This window comes from Solenopsis invicta, chromosome 3 (assembly GCF_016802725.1).
Source record: "Solenopsis invicta isolate M01_SB chromosome 3, UNIL_Sinv_3.0, whole genome shotgun sequence".
Classification (NCBI taxonomy): domain Eukaryota; kingdom Metazoa; phylum Arthropoda; class Insecta; order Hymenoptera; family Formicidae; genus Solenopsis; species Solenopsis invicta.
This window is the reverse complement of record NC_052666.1, coordinates 17,974,960-17,999,759: the sequence shown is the minus strand read 5'-3', so window position 1 is coordinate 17,999,759 and position 24,800 is coordinate 17,974,960. Positions and strand designations below refer to the sequence as shown.

General features: G+C 41.1%; 1 protein-coding gene across 2 annotated transcripts in view; it reads right to left on the bottom strand.

Moving 5' to 3' along the window:
• LOC105205359 (C-Maf-inducing protein) overlaps positions 1–24,193 on the bottom strand; it is a 45,696-nt gene extending 21,503 nt beyond the window's left edge. The window contains exons 1-2 of one of the 2 annotated variants that reach the window (XM_026139229.2): positions 22,766–24,193; positions 18,461–20,578 (exon numbers count right to left, since the gene is read on the bottom strand). In XM_026139229.2, the coding sequence (XP_025995014.1) occupies positions 18,461–19,759 (1,299 nt within the window). In that variant the 5' untranslated portion in view covers positions 19,760–20,578; positions 22,766–24,193. The remainder of the gene's footprint in view (positions 1–18,460; positions 20,579–22,765) is intronic. The other variant, XM_026139230.2, reaches the window with a different exon arrangement.
• Between the last annotated feature and the right edge of the window lie 607 nt (positions 24,194–24,800).

The window sequence follows — 24,800 nt, the reverse complement described above, 5'->3', positions numbered from 1 at the left end:
CTCCTTTTTTTCGGTTTCCTTTCTTGAGTACAATATGTCATTACATTCTCTCTATTTTTCCTTCTCTCTCAATTAGCGTCAATATTGATTGTATACATTGGGAAAAAAAGTTTGGTATTTTTTGCTATAATTGTATAGTCAAACAATTATAATAAAAATTAAGAAGTTTATTTTTATAATTACTGCTGTAATGTCAATAATAATCTTGTGTTTATAAGCCTTCCGATCATGACAAAATTTTTCTTTAAATTATGATAATTTTAAATATAAATATAATAAAATGTCAAACATAAATATGAGACGACTTATAATTTCTAATTATTAATATTCTAATTTATAATAAAATGTAAATGAATGTAATCAAATACTATCTTATAATAAAATGTATAAAGATATGGGATCGTAATAAAATTAAAATAAATTTTTTATGGATGATAAAACTAAAATAACTTTTTAGCGAATGCAATCACAATGTAATCACAATTATAGTAAATATATATTTTTAACATTTACGTACTATTTACGTAGTAATAAAAATTGATGACTGTAATTTGCATACCTTAATCATAAATGTACGTTGGCATAAAGAATGATTATGAATTATAGTTAAATTATGGTAATTGCAGTCATTCTTTTCTCTCGAGACAGTCTATTATACTTAAAAACTTCAAGTTGTTGAATCGTCAGCTCACTCGGAAGCTGTGCGTTAAATTCGCCCGTATACTCCGCAGCGGAGTTGGTCGAAAATTAATAAATCATTCGCTCAATTAGAATTTTACATCTCACTTTGTCATCCTCCAAGTCGATGATTGAACGGGATTCTTCCGAGATTTCTTATGGGGTTATTCTACATTCAGTCATTTCTCCCTACGCCTGCCCGTGGCGGTTTTAACGTACGGGAGCTGCTCTCCTATGCCTCTTGCCGATGTTGTTCGACGACACGCACGAAGGCCACGAAAAACGAGACGGCAATCGGTATTTTTCACGACGCGAAGAGCGGAGCGGTCGCTGCTTGAACACGTAGCCCAGGGTCAGCTTTGACGTCAGCGGAACACACGCACGAACGAATGAACGCTCGCTCACTCGCTCGCACGCTCGTAAGTACGCACGCACGCATGACTCGTGTGGAGAACCATGCCCGCAACCTCCGCAGCTCGCTCATGCCGATTTGGTCGTTTTAACGCCAAAACTGTCCTCTCCACCGCGAATTCTCTCGGCCGATCTGAAAAGGTTTTTTCTCCTCAACGAAAAATCGTGTTCTCGAGCACCTGCAGTTTTCAAGTTGAAAACAATGGACTCTTCTTGGCGTACTAAGCTTCAGGAAAGAAAAATCATGGGAAAATCGAATTCCTCAGGCGACCGGAATTCTTGATAGAATTTTAATTGGACGTTCGGTTAGACAATGTGATGCACGAGGCTCACAAGGAAACGCGGTCAATGACCTCTTTCATCTTCGAGGAAAAATTGTCTTCGAATTGCCCAAGGGAACTGTAATTTAAAGAGACAGCTGGTAATCTTGGAATACGTTATATACACGTATGCTGAAACTCCATCACTGTCGTATATCACCAACCGCGATTTGTCTTGTCGATCTCCTTCCGACGTTTCCCTCCGCGGAAAAGAGAGAGAGACACACACACACACACGTCACCCCGACAATATATTTCGCGTACACACTCCGGTTGCGCGTACCGATTATGTGAAGAGGTCAGAGGCGAATCCCGCGTGAACTTCATTCGACGAAGATTCGGGTATTCGCGCGTCATCGCGCGGCTCGTGCATAAATAAAAAGTGCGCGATACGAATTTTAATCCCGTTTAAGGATGTTATGGCTATGGCTCAATACAAGTGAAGTAAGATTAAGAAGACGTAACTGCAAAGATTGTAAGGGGTCACGAAAAATGTTCCGTGGATCATAGCGTCGCCATCTTTGACCAAATGTTAGACAAAGATAAAATGCCAGCGTGTATCGTTTTATCTTTGTTTAACATTTGGTGAACAACAAAGATAAAATCAGCATCCAAGATGGCAACGCTATGGTCCACGGAACATTTTTTGTGATCAACTTTTTTCTCTCCAGCCTAGGCAGCTACAGCCCCCTGAAGCTATTGAAATTTAAAAGCTGAAGGCTTCTCCAGGTTTATTCTTTTTTTTTTCTTAATCAACAAAAAATTTTAGTCGCGAGCTTTGACCCTAAAACTAGCTGCAAAGATGAAAACAATTTCATCTAATGGTTTTTGCAGCGAAAATTACTACAGTTTGTTGCAGTTTTAAATAAATAACTTTTAAACAAGTAAATAGATCTAAATGAATTTTTGGATGAATATTTATTAAAGTTTTATTAGTACGCGTAAACATTTTTATTTAATTGGCAATGATACTTCCCCATTACATTTGCAAATACTGCAAAACGCGATTCTACACTGTAAAGAAATTTTCTCAAAATTACCCACATAATAGGTATAAAGTTACTAAACAGTTGTAATTTCCACGCATTCGTAAATTTGCAATATACAAGGGTGAGATTAATTTTATAATTTGTAACTAAGCAGATTGCAGAAGTAAATTTACAACATGTAAAGTTATAGAAATTATAAAGTCAATACGCTTTGCAATTGTATTACATATTATCAGGGTTGGCAAGTAACGCATTACTTGTAACGTCGTCACCATTACAATTACTTTTTTTTGATAACGAATGAGTAACGGCGTTACATTTCGTAATTTGTAACGGTAACGGTAACGGTAACGAGTTACATTTTGTCAGTAATTGTAACGATTTGAATAGTTACTTTTATCGTTACTTTGTATAGAAGAAGTGTATTAATTTGTTAGATGATAGCAATCCGGCAATAGCAAACGATTTTTATAATCAAACTATTCTAATATTAAGATGCTAAATAATTATCCAAAAGTTAAATCACTTTTTATTAAATACTTTACTGCACTTCCAAGTAGTGCAAGTATAGAAAGACTATTTAGCGTGAGAGATACTGTATTTAGAAAGAGGTCATCTTAATGAGGATTCTATAAAACATCAACTTCTTTTAAAAATAATTAACAAAATTTTTTGGTGAAGTTCGATGCAAAAATGCAATCAAAACTGAACTATCTGTGATTATATTGAATACAAATATGTGTGACATTAGTACATAGAATAAAGAGACGTTGACTTAAAATTATATGTGTATTTAGTATAATTGTATACATATATTTTGAACCTTATTTCTTTAGAAGATAAAAAATCTATTTATATTTATCTCAGAAATTTGTATACATTTTAATAATATAAAAAAGTAACGAAAATAGTAACGATTCGTTAATTTTTAAGTAACGATAGCGATAACGAGTTACTTTTTAAAATCAGTAACGAGTAACGATAACGAGTTACTTTGTAGAGAGCAGAACGGTAACGATAACGAGTTACTTTTATAGAGTAACTTTGCCAATCCTGCATATTAAATACGTAAATTGTGTTGAAATTTTACACAGATACTCAATACTCGATTCGTAATAGAATATTCTATGAAATTTTTATATTTTTGGTAATATTTTGAAATATGACCTATATTATATATCCTTAACTTTCAAAACCTTAACTTTCAAAATCGTATCTGCTTCGATAACATCAATTTTCATTGAAAATTAATTCACGAAACGCATCTCCCACATCTCACTCTGGGCACGTATTATGAAGCTGTTCGGAAAGGATTCCGATCGAAACTATTTCGTTTTCCATACAAAGCAGAATAGAAATTTAGGGAATAATTCCGATCGGAATTCATTCCGAACAGTTTCGCTTAGTTAACATGTGCCCTCCTCAGTCTCATTTTCTATCCCTCTCAGCTCCGGTCGGCTCGAGGAGACGTGGATGTGCGCGACGCGTGTTTTCCTTGGCACGCGAGAGCGAGCCGACGCGCTCGAAGGGAAGCTGCATTTAACGCGTCGCAATTTGCATTTGATTACGCTCAGGATTTAGTCGTATTGTATGCGACGCGGCGTAAGAGAGTGATTCTGTCGTTTCGCAATCCGATCCGGCGCGTTAACTTCGCGATTAATATGCATGGCGATATTAACGATCGAAACTTGGTAACGGGAAAAAAGATGAAATAATTATACGGTACGAACATTGTGAACGTACGTAAGACCTTTTTTCTCGCGCTCCGACAAAACACTTCTTGACAATGTGTCCAATCGTCCATATCTAGCTGAGACGGTCGTTTTCCTACAATCTCCAGCGGACAGTATAATTTTTACGACAACGCGCGTAATATTCGCTTTTTACAGTTTTGACGAGCATATTCCATAAAGCTACACTGAAAAAAAAAAAATGTTTTTTCAAGAGAAAGAATATATTTGTTCTAGTATCGCAACCTATATTTAAATAAATATTAGCAAGTATAAAATGATTCTTTCTTTATAAATTTACAAAAAGAATTTGAATAAATAATGTAAATAAACATTAGCAAGTATAACATAATTCCTTTTTTTCTAAATTTACAAAAAGTATTTTTTTAAACGAAGGAAATGATACTAAAATAAATGTATTTGTTTTATAACAAAAAAAATTGGTTTTTCTCAGTGTAAATTTATGACGTTACCGATCCACATTGTTTTTTTTTGTTTAACAAGAACAAGGTAAATATCAGACAGGCACGTTTACACACGTTTACGTCAATAGTTCTTTATGCAACTATATGCACACACATAAACTGCAATCTGGAACTATTTACGCACATAATGACCGTGCACTCTGGAATTGAGCTTTGCGTTGGTACACGCGCGCGTACCGAAGCGCTGAATCAATAATCCGGATCCTTGATTCAATCCGCAATTACTCGATCATCCGTGGCTGATAAATGTAGACGAATTAAATTAATTACGCCTCGGTTACCCGCGTATAATGACCGCGGTGCGTAATAAATCCATTTGCGGACGTCAACCGACACGATGGATCTTTATTACCGTACAAATCGCCGTTGCTACTTGATAATGCGCGAATGAATGGAAAGCATAACCGCGCGTTGATCGTTCTCGATGATTTACGAGTGGGTGCGCGCGAAAGTTGCGGTTTTTCTCGGATGTTGGTAAAAAAAAAAGTCTCGCGATTTGCGAGCGGGCAAGCTGACGTACGCGTACACGTATGTTACTTATCGCGTCTCCACGTAAATACGCGCTAATCAATGTCATTGAGCGGGTGGTTATCGATGTGGCGCATAGTCGACGGCCGCGAAACTTTTCGGAATCGAAAGAACGCGCTGCACACTAGATTAAAACAACGGAAATCAGTGGATATTTTACTAATAATATTCGTATCTTCTGTGAGTTTGAGACACAAGTGTAAATGAGCAACATGACGTTTTTCTGCAAATTTGAATCCCCGTACCCTATTTTTCACAATAAAAGAATTGAAATAATTATGTCTTGGAAAGTTGCTTGAACTCTGTTGTTTAAAATAATTCTCAATTAGGAATGATAGACAACAGACGATCCGTAAATCGTCGCACCAAAAATATGATTTCTCGTGAACGAGAATGAAATATTTATAGATATTTGAAGTAAAAATATCACAGAATGATCAGGCTTGTGGATTAAAAAAAAACTGCATTCGGCCAAATGTGATCAGTTTTTTTTTTTTAACAGAATTCGGAAAAGTGACGATTACACAGAAAAAAAGGTTTCTTTAGATTCAGTATTCTTATTTATTTGACTGAAATTTGTTTTATTGAAATAATATATGCTTATAACATTATTTATTTGAATAAAAATTTTGTTGTTTTGTTAAAAAAATCTCTATTTTTTGATAGAAATAATACTATTATTTGAAGCAATATCTTTCAACCAATTAATATATTATTTGATTATAATAAGTATACGAACAATGAAACAAATAATTTATTTATATAAAAATGGCAAAATATTGATAGGAGTTATTTCATGCAAATAATTGCTTTTTAAAAACAACTATTATATTTTTTGACCGAAACGGAAACAATGGTTACGTTTACTGAAACATCGGAATCAGTGGATAATAGGACACCGGTGCGACGCAATGTGTGACATAATAATGCGTCGTCCCGCAACGACGAAAGATATCTAATAATCGTTCCTTTTCTAGAATATCAGTATGATCACGATATCGCCTGTCACATATCACGTCACGCATCATGCTTATGTACCCGAGCCATTTTATTGGCTACTGCAGTTTTTTTTTGCTCGAGTATTATTTCCCGCGCTTTGTCTCAGGATCACGTCACGATCACGTACGTTTGTCTCGTATCGTGCGTCATTCGCATTGTCGCATTAGCTATCGGCATGAGTTCGTTTAGGGTCAAATGTTCGTGTTCGGACGTGTTTTGTGGTTTTGGTATTTTGGTGTTTTGTCTGTTCAAGAAATTTTACAAATTGCTGACGCAATAAATGAACTTTGTGGAGTAAACGTAACCCCAAGAAAGAGATGAGAAACATTTACTCTGTGCATCATATTGAAGAAAATGACTTCTTCCACGCCGCATATTACCATCATCGAACTACTCAGCATATCAAAAAAGGCGCGATCGCGTCTCGCGCCAATGTGAACGCGAAGCGAGAGAAATATATGAATTACCTCACTTATTGCCAACGTTTATTGATATATACGCTATAATATACTTTTCATATTAAATTTCAATATTCATTTTTATAAGATTATGGTCATTCCCAAATGCATATTATGTCTTTAAAGCTCCAGCACACACTTTTGCATAGCTGCATAAACATGTGCATAAAGAAATTGATTGGTCCGTTTCTTTATGCATGGACCAATTAATTTCCTTATGCACATGGTTATGCAGTTATGCAAAAGTGTGCTTCCATTTTTAATGGAATAAATCTTTCATTAAATGATATAAATCTTCCCCCCCCCCCTCTCTCTCTCTCTCTCTCTCTCTCTCTCTCTCTCTCTCTCTCTCTCTCTCTCTCTCTCTCTCTCTCTCTCTCTCTCTCTCTCTCTATATGGTTTCATTATCATGCAATATTACATTATATGATTTTAGATATATCTAAAGAAACAAAAGACTGTCAAATATGGTTGACATAACAATCAGCCCAAAGATGATGTTTTGCATCATTGGAAAATATCCCTTCCTATTAAGGAAATAGCAATGTTTTCACCAAATAAATTTTTTGAGCAATGGCCTATTTTAAAAACACAAGCTACTATTGACCTAGTAAGATAATATTATTCTTTTCTTCAAAACATAATGTTCTAATGAGATTGATCAAATTATTATAACGATTTACTTTTGCAAAATTATACTTATAAACTATATTTTTTGCAGATTATGATTTCAAAGAAAAATTTACTCGCTTGAAGGAATCATTTGTTATAAATGAAAAATTCGAAAATTTTTTCAATTACGTGAAAAATGTAAAATACTTCTGAAGTAATCAGACGAATTATTGTTTAACTTACTAGAAGAGATAACAACGGGTAATATATAATAAAGATTTTTTAATATTTTTAAATATTAAAATATGTTTAAATATTTTATTTATCAAAATAAAAATTATAAAAATAAAGTCATCCTGTATTTAAAATATTGCCAAATTATTTAAATTTCCATTCTATGTATTCGTAATCTCTAACTTAATCTAATTATTTAATTAAAATGATTAATTAAAATGAAATATTTTTCTTTATAAAATTAATGTCGGTTTGTTTGGACCATTCCAAATAACAAATTTGTTTGGATACAATAAAATTTATTAAGTTTAAACAAATTGTTTTCTATGTGTATATGAGTATATATGAATAGGATGAGTAAATAAGTAATATATAGGCAAGGTCTCATAACTGTACGCGAAAAACAACTATTAAATGTGCATTAACATACAATGACCTACAGATAAAAGCTCCACTGTAAAATTTCAGAGCAAACAGAAGCAATGTTTCATCTATAATTTTAGAATCATGACATTGTTAATGTTTAAATAAGAAGAAAGTATCGATAAAAATATATTAACCGATTCAAAGGGCTTCGATTTGATCATTCCAATACATTTTTTATAATGAAATAGGTAAGTCACGAGCTCATTTTTTTAGCTCACTAATTTTATTTCGTTTCGATTGATCACCGCTGTTCTTGATTTCCTCATTCGAATTGCGATACGAAAAGCAGATAATTTAATGAACGTCACACGTCGCCTCGGCCATTTTTAGGAGTTGATTATCGTTTCGACCGATTACAGTGCTCGCGAGTCTTATTTATGGAATGACCGTAGTCGTTTGATGCTATATTTACGTAACGCGAATTTTTGTAAATACGATAAACGTACTTAGTATTCACATCAATTTTATTATAATATTTATTATACATTCCCTCTTTTAAAGATAACATTATGATTTTAATCCGTAATCTGCCAGAGAATGGTTGAATAATTCGTGCGTATGAAGGACGTGTTAATGTGATGACTTTGATTCCACGTTGTGACGCAGGATCGTATTATTTTAGTTCGCTTATATGTGTAAGTTCAATGAAACGCCGATCGCAAATAACAGAGAGCGGAGACTTGAAAATCGAATCGGTCGCATTTAGCGCAAAACTGTGAACTGTGAGAGTACGCGGGATCCGCATGATCCACCCCGTGAATAATTTACTACTATATTTTCAGTTTCCCCTGCCCTGTCAATTTTCACTTGGCGTGGCGTGCCACTCGTGCTATCGATCCCGGTCCTTCATATAGCATCACGGCGGAACTCGAAATACTCCGCCGACTAAATCTGACCGTCTGCTCCGAATCGGTTCGTTCATTGAGTTACCATATCGTCAAGGCTCCAGGTTTAAGTTTAGTTAACTGAGAACCGTCTGATCAATCGGCGCTCACGTAGAACGACTACGCGATATTTTATGAAGCTTCCCATTTTGGAATTGAATCCGCGACAAATATCCACGCATTTTCAAAAAGGAAAAAAAAATTATATGAATATAAAAAGGTGATATTATATATCTGTCTCAAATATACATTTGTCGCATCGATATCAGGTATACTGGTATCGAGCACACTTGGCGTGGTTGCGTAACAACAGAAGGAACTCAATTCCAGAAGCGACTGAAACGCACGATGAAAAAGAATCGTTTGTCATCAGCGACCTCGTCGCATCGTTCATCGAATTCTATTGACGTAAGGGTGGCATTTATACACACGCGCACATATACATTGAGGCATTCAGCGAAAAAGAAATCACCGTCGTCATCGAAGCTTCCACGTGCGACATTCTTTTTCTCTCGGCAATTCCCCTCGATCGCCCGCGAGCGACAGATGCGAAGAAATCTCTTCCGCTTCCCCTAATTCATCCCACAAACCGAAGACAATCCGACGTGGATAGAACGAGACGAGGTGTCGACCGCTGCGTTTACCTATGTCCACTTTGCCCGCCAATTGAAATGGTGTTGATCGCGCCCGGCGTCCATCAGCATACGAACACCGACCGGCCATTAGCAGTATTTGCGTCGCGAGAAACACTTCACTCCTGCGTCACGTAATAATATATCTAATGGCGTCGCGTGTTACCCAAGAGTTTCCTGCCCATCCTCAGTTTATGCCACGGCAATAAATGGAGCGCGTAAATGCCAAAAGCCGCGCGGTTAAAGGAGCCGCCTCGGGGTTTACAATCTCGATTTAACGCGGCAATAACGCATTCAATCACAATGCAACCGCCGTCATCGATTTCTTCCATTTCTTTTTACATGGGCACCGAGAAGCGTACAGCTGACTCAGCTTCGCAATTCTCTAAAGCGCGCTTTCTTCAATAAGTCTAAATTAAATATATAAATGTTTAGGAAAAAAAATTATACTATCGAATCAACAATCATATTCTCATATATGAGCAAGAGTATAAAATTTTGAAAGGATTTGATAACATCTTAAACATGATTTGTTAGACATGATTTGTTAGAAACAAAATTTTTCATGTAAGATATAGCTGTTAAAAATTATCAACTTCTTTCCCGAAGATTTTATATTCTTGTTTATAAATGAGAATATGATTATTTGATAATAATTTTTTTTCTATGTATATATGTATAGTAAATATACATTGCTCATGTTAGGTTGTACCAAGTTGTCAAGTTCTTCCTCACTTGTTTCCATGTTTATTGTTCATTTACTGAGACGACTTAATTCCGAGTTCGTAATCTTCAAAGTGCATCCCGGGCAAGCAAAGCCGGGCAATCAAATATCCGTATCAGATGGTGCTTTGATGTGCCAGGCTCTCGCTGGCAGTTCCTTCATTTCCTGCACAGTCGTTTTCTTGGGTATCGCAATCCGCTTCAATTACGCCGTTTGACTTTCTACCGAACTTAAGGTACGTCAGTGCTACGCAGGCACGGCAGGCATCTGACACGCTGGTGCGTCACACAATACAATTTTGTTTACCGCTTATTCATACCGATGTAAACTCGTTATTACACATGCACATTTTTTCGCAAAAGGAATAAAGTACAGCGCGGTGCACCGTGTGTTTCAAAGCGACGTTTCTCGCGTCGTTTTAATCAACGTGCGACGTGTGTGCAACGTTTGCGTTAATACAATCTCGCACCGCGTTATTCACTTCGCCAATGAATTCTATTAAAACATATAGCATTTCCAATTTTCCGTAATGCGATATGCACACGTGCGTAGAAATAACAGAATTTCGCGTATTATCATATTTTGCATTATTGATACAGTGCGCTGTTTCACGCATGATAACGCAAGGCAATTCTCTGCATGCTGTGAAATACATCCTTTCAGGCACTTGCGTACTTCGTCATTATATTGATACTGCTTTATTTCCTTCCGTCCGGGACGACAATTAAACGATAATCGCGTCCTTACGAATGCGAACGGCGTTTCAATGTCCGAAACGATTTCTTCGTACCAGACATAATTTAATCGCAAATTGCACGAGTTAAAGGTCGTAAAAGAGGAAGGGAAAGAGAGACAGAGACAGAGAGCAAAGGATAACACGTGAAACGACGTTTATCGGCGGCATTTCGGCCAATTCGCGATTTTTATTCGATAAATGGGGTAATACGCGGGGATTTACGATTCGTCGCGGTGCCGGACGATAAAAAGCGCCCGCCGATTATATTGCGACGATCTTCCGCCTCGCGTCGCGGAGCAACGGCACGATCGTTAAAAATCGACGATAATTTCCTTCCCGTGACAATAACACGGTAAAAAATAATTGCGTCAGCGGTGCGACGCGGCGTGGCGGAACCGTTACGAGCGTCCTTCGTCGCCTCGCGCGCGCCCGCGAGAGCGTTCGTCGCGTGCGCGTGACGTGTGCTACTTCCCATGAATGCAGTTACGCCTTTTGACTTTCTGCCGAACTTAGGTGCGTCAGTGCTAAGGCATCTGACACGCTGGTGTGTCACAATATAATTTTGTTTACTCCTATCTGGCGTGAAATAAAATTGCGGGCTATTGACGTATAATACCTGCAGTGTGTGACTAATATCCCGTAATTCACCAAGTTGACTCGATAAAGTGACTTTTCATCGAAGACCACGCATCTCCGTACATCTCGTTTTCCGAGAACTGACGTGTTACATTCGCGCAAATGCTATTACACACGTCGATAGAATTCGCCTATGTATCGTTGGATTTTAGAGCGTTTATAATTATATTGTATAAATTAATTATGTAATTAAATTATTATATTAATTAGATTTCCGTGTAAGGATAATTATATACCTGCTTTATATTTGAGGATGTTTAGGACATTTCTCAACATATTAAGGAAATAAAAATGATAGATTGTTTTATACTTTTGAAAGTGGTAGAAAAAAATTTGGTGGCGATTTTCTCTATCTGGATAAAAAATTATTTCAATAAGAAATAGACATATGCTCTAATGAAAATATAATTAATAATAAAATAATGAAAAAAAAATCTAAATTTTTTTATTTATGTATTTAAAATATTCAAGATGTTTTATGTAAAGTTTCATTGCGATGCAGAGATCAATTTTGTAAAATAAATTCTGTAACTTTGTTTATTTATTTAGAAAATAATCAAAGATAATAACAATAATACTTTGTATAAATCATCTTGAATACTTAAAGTATTAGTACTTACACAAAAAAATAGAGATTTTTCTTAATGTCGTAAAAAATAATTTAATTTTTAACAAATAGTAAATAATAAAGATTAAATAAACTGTAAAAATATAATCTTATTCACACAACTTTCATATATATATATATAGTTTACTTAAAGTCTTAAACACACTTCCAAATTTTATTTATATTGCAGGGACTGTACGTCCGATATATCTAAATTATATTCTGTTTGAGTAATTTTCCGCTTGAATATCGCATTAATACAATTCATTCGTATTGCTACGAAGTCGTTCAGATCTAGGATGCCAAGAAAACGAGTGCACACGAATACGAATGAACACGACTTTATGAGAATGTCGTCGTATCGCGTAGCAAAATTTGTTAATTGAAGCGACAATAACTGAAATTGCCCAGAATCAGCACAGTTTAGCGAATTGAAGTAAATGAGTGAAATGAGGTGTACAAGGGCGCGAAGCGAAGTTTACGTTATCCGATAACGTTTCTATTAATATGTCCTTACATATATTGTCGTTACGTATCTCTGTAATATTAATAAAAAGAAAATGTATCACGAGGTATACAATGCAGCAAATTGTGAAAGAAGAGAAGAAACAGAAGAGGGAACGGATGCACGCCGCGCATCGGTTTCCCGCGATAGTGTGTTTCCGCGCAGGAAATGGCGAAAGACAAAAACGAGATACTTGGCGACAAATTATCGGACGCGTGGTCGACCTAAATAGCGGTCGCTCTCCTAAAAATACGTTTCGCGTCATATAGTTTATTCGGCGGGCGTCCAGTTTAACGAACGTTTTGTTACTGAACAAAAGCTGCATTAGTACGAAAATATCGTGTTCTCTCTCTCTCTCTCTCTCTCTCTCTCGTACGTGTATGCACGTAGATATTACACCGCGGAATTCCGCCGCATGTGAGCGCGGCATATAATAAACCTCATCGTTGTTCTCTCACGAAATTCCGCGGGAATTAAATTTATCGAATACGTGGCGTCGCATCCTGTCGGCCGCGCGAAACATTACGTACATACGTGTACAAATAATAACGAGATATGCATTTAAATAAGAATAATATCCAAAACGCAAATAGCGTACACCGTACACATTTCTGCAATTCTCTGTTGTGTCGACTATCGTTCGTTATTTTTGCGACACGAGAGAAAAAACATTTTTAATGACTTTTCGTCGGGAAAGATAGAAGGAGGTTGCGACAGTTACGAGTACGTGCAGATAGGTGATGTACAAAAGTTGCGAAATATGTGGAAAAAGGGCCGCGCGACAGAGAGAAAGGGATATAAGAACAAATAGGTATACCTATAAATATTTATGAATTCCATACACCGCTATTGCGCGTTAGAACGTAATCTCCAGTCCCATCGCAAATTTTTATTATTTGATTAAGTATCGCGACGTATATTCCGTTTTACGATTTTATCGCAACGTTATTCGCCAGTGGAAATGCGCCAGTGGAGAAAAGAGAGTACCTAATACACGGAAGGATAGTTCGAGGCGGGGAATCCTCTTTATTGCTAAATGGACGAGCGGTTTGTAGGTACAGCTCAATCGCGGTTAAATCCCCCTGAATCATTAACTCTGCTATGCGCAATGTCGAAACAGATTGACCGCCTTTATCGCCTTTATAACCTGAAACACCTTCGACCTCTCTTTATTCAGACAGGCACTAAATTCCGGTTAGTCAAATCAACGTTATTCGGTTTACCGATGCTTTATTAATGAGCCGCGTCGCGCCGGCAATGCTAACAGATTGGGACCATGTTAATGAATGTTACATCGCGTGTTATCAGCATTCGTTGAGGAATGACGATGTCCGTAAATATAAAAATCGATTCGTTAATTATTTGCCAGTCAATCGTTGCCAAATATATGCGAGATGAAGGAAAAACAAATTCTTAGAAATATTCGCGGCCTCGTGAGAACAACCCGTGCAAATTACTGCGAGATATCGGAAACGTCTGCTTATTTTCGCCGGAACATCGATATTAGGAATTCCGCGCGGTAGCATATTAATTGCGCTCCTGACGCGGACGTCGATGCTAATAAAAGAGCTTCGTTTAATACAAATAGCAATAACAATTAATTTTGAACATTATCTGCCGTCACTACGCGCGTTCTATATATAAACCGTTGTGCCTTCGTTTCGCTTCAATTTTAACGTCAATTTTAACGTGCCGGGCGTAAAATGAACGTGCGAGACAAATATTCGACCTTACGTTGAATATTTTCGACATCAGCGAATTCGCATCTGATATCGTCTAAATATTAATACGGTACACAAGGAGAGAAAGAGAGAGAGAGATAACGTTGAGTAATATCGATGATATTAATGGCATACGATATCGAGCAAGCAAAACGGTTCCGCGATATCGAGGGGGCCGATCTTTTTCGCTGAGTTCGAGTGCGTCAGAAAAGTTGCGACTCTCTTATCGGTTGTTCGCTCGATTAACCATAGCGGGTGGAATTGATAATCGGCGTGCGCGGGTTCCTCTTTTTCCTTTCTCTTTTTTTCTCTCTTTCGTCTGCCGTCTACCATCGTCATCGTTTCATCCGAATTTCACGTAAGCCGAGACTGACGCACGTCTCGAAGCCAATCAAACATCAAGCATCACGGGATAATCCACAAATTAACATAATTCCGCGACGAAGAAAAACAAAATGGCGCAAATTTCGCGCTGCATAGCGCTGCATAGCGTATCTGTGGCTGAATGCCTGTCATGCAAATACCGGCGCGTTTCATTAATTCAAGAATTCGACTCGGTCGAATGATCGCGGAATGTGACCAAAGCATTGATGACGATCGCAAAGCATTGATGACGAAGAATCGTACTATCCTTGTTGTATCGCCAAGGTATCGAGTTTTTCCTTTTTTTTTCTTTTTTTGTTTGCTATGACTATTCGATATCGTCACCTATTTATATATTGCACTTTATCTGTTTCTACGACCTACACCACGCGTTACGTTATACATTAGGCTGATATTGTTATGTTACGATTATTATTTAGAATATTTAGATGTATAATTATCATAGTATCAGTTGTTGCGCATCTAAAATATCTACATACTGTCTCTATTTCTACAAAGAAAAAGATTTCATTGAAACAACATGTGCTTATACAAAACATTATTTGTTTGAATAAAAATGTTGTTTCATTTAAACAACGTTGTATCATTTGACGAAAATAACATTGTTATTAGTTGTACTTATTGATTCAAACATTGATTTGTTTGAACCATTCCAAATAAATTTATTTGAATACAATAAAGTTTATTAAGTCCAAAGAAATCGTTTTCTATATATGTACGAATGCACTGCATGTATTTCGGAGTACAATGACAAATTCTGAAAAAGGGAGTATTGACTTCGCTCTGTGAAGAGTCCGATTTCTCTTCAGGTGGAGGAAACACGCAGTCGCGAGGACGTCCAAATGAGTAATGTCATCGGAGGAATGCAGGGTTTACGAGGGGGTTTCGTGCACGCGCCTCTCTTTGCGCACATGCAAATAATTTCTGTTATCGCGCCGCGAAAACAGAAGGAGGAGCAGACACGGCGAACCGTGCAGATTTTTTTACGACGCTGATGCGTCAATGAGATAATCGCGGCCTCGCGTGACGAAGGAAAATTTATTTTAAAAATATAAAAATATAAAAAGATTCGTGCAATTATTGTACGGTAGTACAGTCTTGAAATCTTATCGAAGGGTAAATGCATCGCCACGGGAATAGAATCAATCACGGTCGGTGAAGTGCATCAGGCGCCGCTCCGCGTTCTCAAGCGCGCTCTTCTACAAAGCGAAACGATAAATTGCATTTCGCGGAACATGGGGTGCAGCGGCGGTGGTTCCGTAATCAGGCAATCGGCATCGAACATCGTGATTGCGCGCTGAAAGCTGCAGCTAACGAATTTAGCTAGGTTTTTTTTTTCCTCCAACCGACATTCCTCTCTCCCTCTCACACCCTTTCCCACGCTTTTTTTTTTCTTGCCCGTGCGTGGAAAATTCGCAATTACGAAACGTCAGGTGAGAGAAAAGGAAGAATCTCATCGCCGTTAGTCGCATTTCGATGCAGCAGCAGCTACTGCGATCACTGGTGTTTCTTGCCATGTATCGCGATAGCGTGCCATAAATCGCTGCCTGTATCGGCCCTGACGATGCAGATTGCGTTTTGATACAATGCTAGTTGATACAATGCTAGTCGCGGACGGGGGCGAACGGAGGCGGCGGAGGAACAGCAACTCGCGTGTAATTATTGTAGCCCGAGATGACCGATCTCCAATGTTGTTTCGTGTATTACGTACGAACGCGCTCCTCTTGGCCTGCCGATAACGAGAAATTATAGCCCACGAAGAACGATCAGTGTTTCGGCGAAGCGGCATTTGAGAATAATGTATTATATGCACTCTAACGATTTTCGATACTCCTGCGTGATTGCAAATTCGTAAACACTTTCTCGTTTCAATTACGAGAAGTGAGGAGAAAAAAATGGGTAGAAGAGAAAAAAAAATTTTTTTCGTAAATAAATGGTAAATTATATAATTTGGTGATTAATAAGATAATACATGTCATATCTTAAAGTATTGAAATGTTATCGAAAATTTCATAATCTCATAGATTGTTCTATTATTGCATTTGAGTATCTGTAAATTTTGAGCATAACCTGCATAACCCTCTTATTTAAAAGTTATCTTTTTTCTTTGCTCTTGTGAACGAGTCATATGTAAAATCGTGTTTTGTAGTACTCATTTGCAAATTTGATTAAATATGAGATATTCGAATTTTACATAAATATTCAAACGTAATAATGGGACAATAACATTTTTAAATTTTTGATAATATTGCACTTTAAGATGTGATACATACATACATTCTTAAATTGAATAACGGGTCAGCACTTCTAATAAATATTTGTAGGTGTAATAAATTTCTGTGGCAGAGAGAGAGAGAGAGAGAGAGAGAGAGAGAGACGTAGTACTCTCTAATTTTAATTAGTGAAATCTTACTGATTCACAATGCTGTACTTGTAATTGTGATCAATCGTGATTATTCACTGTCCCTCTCTTTCAGAGATTTCACTTAAGAAAAGGGTACTCTCATTCGCACAATCACGTGCTCTTTAAGTCGAAATCGGTGTATTATTCATTGAAAGCCTAGTTTTAGCGGTATACTTATATCAATCAGTGATAATACAGTGTATTGTCACTAATCTCACTGATTGGAATTAGTATATTCACTGAAAAGTAGTTCAAATGTCACTGATATAAGTATACCACTAAAATTAGGCTGTTCATTGCCTTTTAGTGAATAATACACTGATTTCGATTTAGAAAGCACGTGAATTCGTTCGAATTGAAATAGAGATATAAAGGGGTGGTAGTTGCTTAAATTATTTCCACGGGCTCGGCCTCTCAATTACGAAAGCTCAGTATGGCATCAAAGAAGCCACTGTGAATCGCGATGATGAAGTATGAATACTTCGCGGCGCGAGTTTACATAACGAACTACGATAAATGCGTCCTTTACGTGAAAGGCAGCCGAGCAGATCGGATTATGAGGCGGAAACGTTGAAGTGGATACGACGCGACACGTGAGATTGTATACCAGCTAAATTTGTCATCTCCAAACTTGCCTGTCACTTCCAAAATAAACAGTTCAAACCGCTCGTGCTCGTCCTTGGTGCTATCAGAGACTCGTGACTGCTGCGAGTTTCCTCGAACAGAGTCGAGAGAAAACTAAATTCTTTATGCCCATCTCCCGCAGCGGTGGTTTTCTAATTACATCGCTGTGTATTTATCTGAAATCGATTTGTCGATCTCGCGAGCACGATAATCCTATTGAGAGACAAAGTTTAAGACGACGGGATTTACTCTCGAGTAGTTACAATCGTATTATCGTTTGCAGACATTATCATAGTAACCAGTAATCCGGATAATAATACAATGCACAGATGGAAACGCCTACGCGCGCTAACGTTACTAGCTCGGAAACGACCTGAGCTGAGAATTTCTGTAACGTTAATCGCAGAGCAAGACGTAATTATACTTAATTATAAAATTTTACAATTTTGTCACAAATGGATATTTTAAACGAATAAAAATACTCGCAAAATATTTTTCATTCCGTCCCTTGATTGCATTATAGACGGAATCTATTATAAGGGAGGGGTCTCATTTTTTAAATTTGCACGATCGATTCTTCTTCTGGCATAAATTAAATTTGTTTTTGCACGGGATTTCGCGAAGCTCAAGAAGTCGAATTTTAAGAGACCTTAAACGGTACATGGGAAACCGCCGCAAGCGCGCGATAAAGCGACTCATTTACATCAGTCGTCACCTCGGTCGTCACACTCACCGTTTTGGAGGACAGACAAGCGTCATTGAGATAGAGATGATGCGTCTCCCAGCGTCTAAGGAACTTGCTCGACAGGATCTTTTTCACGAGGGTCCGGGTGTGATTGAGGTAGCACACTTGTATGTCGCCTTCCTCGAGGGGTTTGAAACGAGGTCCGACCGGGCCCGGACTCGGACTCGGGCTCGACGAGCCGCTGGTCGACGAACAGCCGGCGCTCTGCCGCTCCAAATTCGGGCAGGACCTCGCGGCCGGTAGGCACCCGGACGCGTCCAGACCCTCGGGCTTCAGCGAATCCATGCCCGGGCTGCTGTCCTCGCCGTAGGAGCTGCAGGTGTCGGCGGGCGGGGATTCCTCGCTGGAACGCAAACTCGCGCCGGACGACAGCTGCGGCGAACTGGTGCTGGTGGTCTCCTGTCGCAGCACGCCGCCGTTCACCGACAGGAAGTCGTAATAGGGCACCGTAGAGGAGGTCAGGCCGACGGTGGATGCGGCCGCAGGGCTGGAGGGTAAAGATGAGTTTTCCTCCGTCTCGGTCTCCGGACAAGCCTCCTCCTCGTCCTCCTCCTCGTCGTCATTCTCTTCAGGCTCGCTGAAGCCATTCTCCAAAGACGGTATGTCACCGACAGACGCGACAGCCACCTGAGGATTTCCGATCACGTCGATCTGCACCGCCGGCGACGACACGGTCGCGTTGCCACTTTGCTGTCCCTGGTCCGTACGGGGATTTCTCGACGAGGACGAGGACTCCGCGGTCGATTCGCTCGCGGGCGAGGGAGTTGTCGAGGAGGAGCGCGTCTCGCCGTTGTTCAGGTTCGAGGAATCGCTGGAGCGAAGCCGCAGCATGAGCTTTCGGCGCCAACTGTTGCCGTTGTTGTTCGACTTCTTCGTCGGCGATGGCAAGGAACGTGCGGTCTGATGACTTTCATTCTGCAACAGAATCCGTTGCTCGTTGGTACCGTTACCATTCAAAACGACCGTTATGCCGCTCGGCGAGGTCAGAGCATCCGCTCCGGGCGATAAGGGTTCGGGGTCGAGATAATCGGCACGAATACCCGGTAGAGTGTCTGTGCTGCTACCGCCGGACATCGAGACCTCCTGATCGATGTATCTGATGGAGGAATTGGAGCCCTCGCTGGTCGCCTCGGAGCCACGTCGATGATCGCGCTCGCTCGCGTTGGACATTTTGTTGGATGACAGGATCGCGTTGGTCAGAGAGGATTTGCTCTTGCCTGTCGACAGCGACGCGGTGGACACGACGCTACGCGACGATCGCGTGAAGGGACTTTGAAAGCAAAACATTGTGCGATTTGTAGGTAGACGCGTACTCTCCGCTCTAGAAGACTCTTCGACGTTCCAGGCAAAGTTAACGTAAAGGCTGAAGAACGGCAAAGACACGAACGGATCGTCTACGTTGTAGCAAGGTGTGATCCTCGTTCTCGTTGTAGTTTGTATCTTCTTGTCCTTCTAGTCGTACATCACAGGCACGCGCACGAACGATGAACGTGTCGTTGACGCGCTATCTGTTTTTTTGCTTGAACTTTCCCCGCTTCTCTCTGACGCCCTCGTAGACCGATAATTTCTGTCGCCCGACAAGGAGCCTCCTTGTTCTTCGGCGTCGCGCGTGGCGACGTATCTTCGACAATATGTATTAGTCGGGCTAATCCTGCGAGACAGAATGAAGCGTCGAATTTCGCTCTGCGTCAAATTCACCCCGCGTTTCTTTTTTTCTTTCTTTCACTATTCCGAGGGGTTAAATCGTCCGATCGCTCGAAGAGTACGCACACGAGAGATCACTTCAGCGACTCGGTACCGCACCACTGATCACCATCGCGCGAGAAAAGTGAATCAATCGGGCGAACAGCACACTTGAACGAATTCCCCCCAAACATCCGGAAATCTTTTGGTAGAAACTCGCTTCACCACGACGCCAAGTTCACTCGTTCGTTTTTTTGCGCGCACGTTGAAACGCGCCGCGACACATCCTCGAGGTCTGCGCGCCGCGGTAGACGCCGACGTACTGATTCCCACCTACGGCATCGACGACAACACCTCGTGTGCCGGTAGCGATGTCAAAGCCACCGCTCGGTGCACCGTTCGGCGCAGAAGACCCACGCCCGTCTGTTTGGAAACAGGACTATGACTCGCACGCCGAGGAGATTGAATCCGTGGACGGATGATCAAGAGAAAGAAAGATAGGTGGGGGGGAAGGGAGACAACGAAGGTGAGAGAGAGAGAGAGAGAGAAAGAGAGAGACGGGAAGGGGAGAGGGGCTGGAAGGGGGGAATAGAGCGAGAAAGGGACGAGAGATCGCGTCAGACGTGTGTGCTTCCGACGTGATACGTAAATGTCTGACACGACACCGGGGGACAGGACAAGACAGGTAGGGACGACCGAGGCAAGGCGAGGAGAGGGCGTCGCGGCGCACGGCGTCTGACGGTCGATCGATGACTAGTCGCGAGTTCACGCGGGATTATCGCACGCCCGTCGCCGTGGACGTTTGCCCTCCGCTCGTCACGCGTATCTCTCGTCGTGTAATCTAGGTGTAATCCGGATATCGACTCTTTCGAATCTTCAACTCTCAAAGCCGATTGAACGAGCAAGTCCGTCCCAGTCGTAAATCTCCGGCGAGAAACTATCTCTTTGTCTCTTTGTCAGATGATCGCACGCTCGGTGTGCGGGAAGCCGACGTACTGAGAAAACCTTCAGAATTTCTGTTTCTTTCTCTCTAATCTTTTCTACTTCTTTATTGCGCCGAGCTAAACTTGACACATAACGCAATCGTGAAATTCCGCATGGGGTTGCAGATTACGAGCGACAACATTGCTGTAATCATCAGTATGTTTCCAGCCGACGCAAATAATCACGATCATCGACAAAGAACGTTGGCCTCCACTTTGCAAGATACACACGGGACTTCCGACGCGTCACATTGTATTGTCCTTCAATTCGCGCAGGGAGGACAGGGGAAGATCGGCGGGAGATTCAACTCGGCCGAGTCGAATTGACCGAATAATCCGTCGTCTGTTCGCGCGCGCGAGGATTCACCGTGCCGGTCGACGTCAACAGATTTACGGAACCAATCTCGTGACACGCATTCGCCATGCTGATTAAAACTGATCGCGTTGTGTGCACGACGCGGGTGAGCGATTCCGCGATTAGATAGTACCGACGATGCTTATCGCCGCCGATTTCTTCTTCTTTACAGTTGCGTCGCCGCGGAATATTCCACTGTATGTATTGTAGAGTAAATTTCAGACCGCCGCCTGTGCGAAACTTCTCTTTCACCTCGGCGAATTCCTCTACGAAAGTTGTCGCCGCACGCGGTCAGAAGTTTTCTTCAATAATTTCGCCAACGTGTGCCAACCGATTGTGGCAACCCAGGATTGGCCGAGAGGATAAAGATTCTTTCTCTCGGTACTGCGCGTTTGCATTAACACGTATTTCGTCCTCTGTGTATTATTATCGCGAAGTAAATAAAATTTTACGATCTGCAAAACCTCCTTCTTTCGTCATCCGTCATCGTCCATCGACCGCGCTTTTACGCGCCACGGAACTCGAGGACGAGTTTTGTCTTAATCGCAACAATATCCGAAGGCATTATCCCGCAGCATTGTAGAATAAGTCTTGAGACAGCTCGCTGAGCAATCTCTTCTTCGCTGAGCGATAAACCTCCGACGTCAATATGATAAAGACAGCAACGTCACACGATCAATTTTAATAACTTTATTCGTCTCTACCTACAAGATTACAAAGTCGACTCGCTTACATTCGCTCGGAGTCGCGCCTTCGGAACCGGAGCGCGTACTTTTACTCGGCGTCCCGTTAGAGTATACACGCACGCACGCACGCACACACGCACACACACACACACACACACACAAACGAGTCGGACGAAGCGTCTATTCCCTGCAGAGCCAGAGGCAGCAAAATTGTTTGTTTTCGCGCTTTACGAGATGATCTCATACGACATACGTAGCGGCGATTTATTAAAAGCGACTAGCCACCGCAGCTCGCGAACCCGCGCGTTTCCTCGCAGCGTGCACCACTGACGCAAGCGGCGGGCTTTACTCTCGCTCTATCCCGCGGCCTCTCTTGTACTCGCGGCGCGAATGCCGTCCGTCCATCCCCTCCTCCGGGGACCGCCGCCTCCTCGCGCTCGCTCTCGCAGAGCCCCGAAATGACCGCGTGCCGAAATAAATCACGATCGCCTTCCGCGCGCGTGATCGCTCCTCACCGTTCTCCCGCGTCCTCTCGTTATCGCGAAACCGCGTCCTTCCGCGTTGGAATCGCACGCACTTCTCTCACCAGGAGAACTGCGCTGCTCCGTTCGCTCCTTCTCCGCACTCGGAACCTTCGTTATTCTTATCGAAAAAATGCGTTCGACCGCTCTCCTGCTGCGCGACAACGCCGTGGTCTCCTAGACAACGTCGATCCACCTCGTCTCGTTGCTACCCGAGTGAGCTCCACGAGTCCGTGTCGCGAGCAATGCTTTTTTTCTCTACTCTCTCTCTCTCTCTCTCTCTCTCTCTTTCCTCCTTCCGCAACAGTAGCTTTAATTATTCGCGGATCGCACCGAGCGGGGGAGGTCGCGAGACAGGTGATCGCGCGTTACGGATGCACGTCGGGCGCGTCGCCAGGCGCGATGCGCGACGTCAGAGCGAGAGACACGTGTGGGTCCCCAGGTCAGCCAGACCGCTGCCCCCGCGAATGACGCCGAGGTGAGCGGGCGCGCCTCGACCGCACCTCCTTTTCCCTTTGCGTCGTCGTTGTCGTCCGCCACTTCCTCCTCCACCGTCTCCCCTGCGCATCCTCGTCGCCGGCTCGACGCGGAGGGGTTTGTTTCGACGGTCGTGGGGCCACTGGCTGGCACCGTCGCGACCGACTCGTCGATAGGAAGGCGGACGTCGACGGCGACGACAATGACGACGACCGCGGCGGCGTCAGCGGGCGTCAGGCATGCGTGTTGGAGGAGCCGCCGACTTTCACGCCTGCCTGCCGCGTTGCCTACCGCGTTCCTCTTCTTACCCGAGTGCCTCCTTCATCCGTCTCCGTCTGTTCCTCGTGGAGCACCGAGCTGCAGGCGCGAAAGCCACGAGTTGATTCGCGGGGGGGCACCAAACCTCTTTGTCGATGCTCGCGCTAACGTAATGAGCTCAAGCTGATCAAATTCGTGCGATAAGATGTTCGAAAGACGTCTGTAAGACGATTCTTCACGATTTTTTTAGGTGGGAATCTTTTTTTGTCGCTCGAGACGGTGCTCTCTAAATCTGGATCAATGTATTGTCCACTGAAAAACAGTAAACAGCCTGAGTTCAGTGGTATACTTATAACTATATCAATCAGTGATATATGCATTACCTTTCGGTGATACACTGTTTCCGATCGGTGAGAGAGCAGGCCTGCAGTCGGTTTGCACTTTTTGAACGATTTTGTTTACTATCATAGCTTCTAGACTGCGCGCGGAGACAAAATATACTCAAGCTCATCTTTCTTGACGCGAGTAAATTTATCAAAAATTAATGTTGACATTTCGTTCCCTAAAGTATCAAAATTCAAATAGACTTTTGCAATTTTAATGGAATAAGCCCACGGGGAAAACTACTGAAAAAAAAGAAACGTATCGTATCTCGACGATAGGACCTCAAGGATGATATGGAAATCTAATGGTGTTAAAATATTTAAATATAAACACATTACATATACAACACAACATACATAATTAACACACGTATTCTACTTTAAAGTGTTACTTGTGAACTTATAACATAATAATAATATAATACGACTCTGTAAACAATTAACAGCACACGGTTAATATGTGTGTGTGGGAGAGAGAGAGAGAGAGAGAATCCCTCTTTTAAACGAAATCACTGAAAGGCAATAAATAATCACTGATTGATTACAGTTATTTAAGTATAGCACTATAAATCAGTAAAACTTCACTGATTCAAATTTAGAGAGTGAGGAAGCTTCTTTGCTTTGCGCGAGCAATTCTGGTCTATTCAAAGAGAAAATTGTACGTCGAGTGACAACAGTAGAGAGTCTTAGCTCCTTCTCCTGAAAATCTGTTTCCGATAGTAATCACCACGAATAAGCGTCTCGTCGAATTGAATCTAATTTAAACTTTCGGGATCCTCTTCCCAACTTTATTTAAGAAATTTTTAAAAGCGATGTAGACTCGCGTTACCATCGTCGTCGTAACATCTAGCTGTTCGAGAAGGATCTCTAAATCGATAGTAGACTTCGCTGAACGACGCGAAAAAGGACGCTTAGGAGGATCAAGAGAGAAGAAAAAATAAAACTCAAAACTTAACCGCGAGCTGTCGAGCGCGTCTGCGCG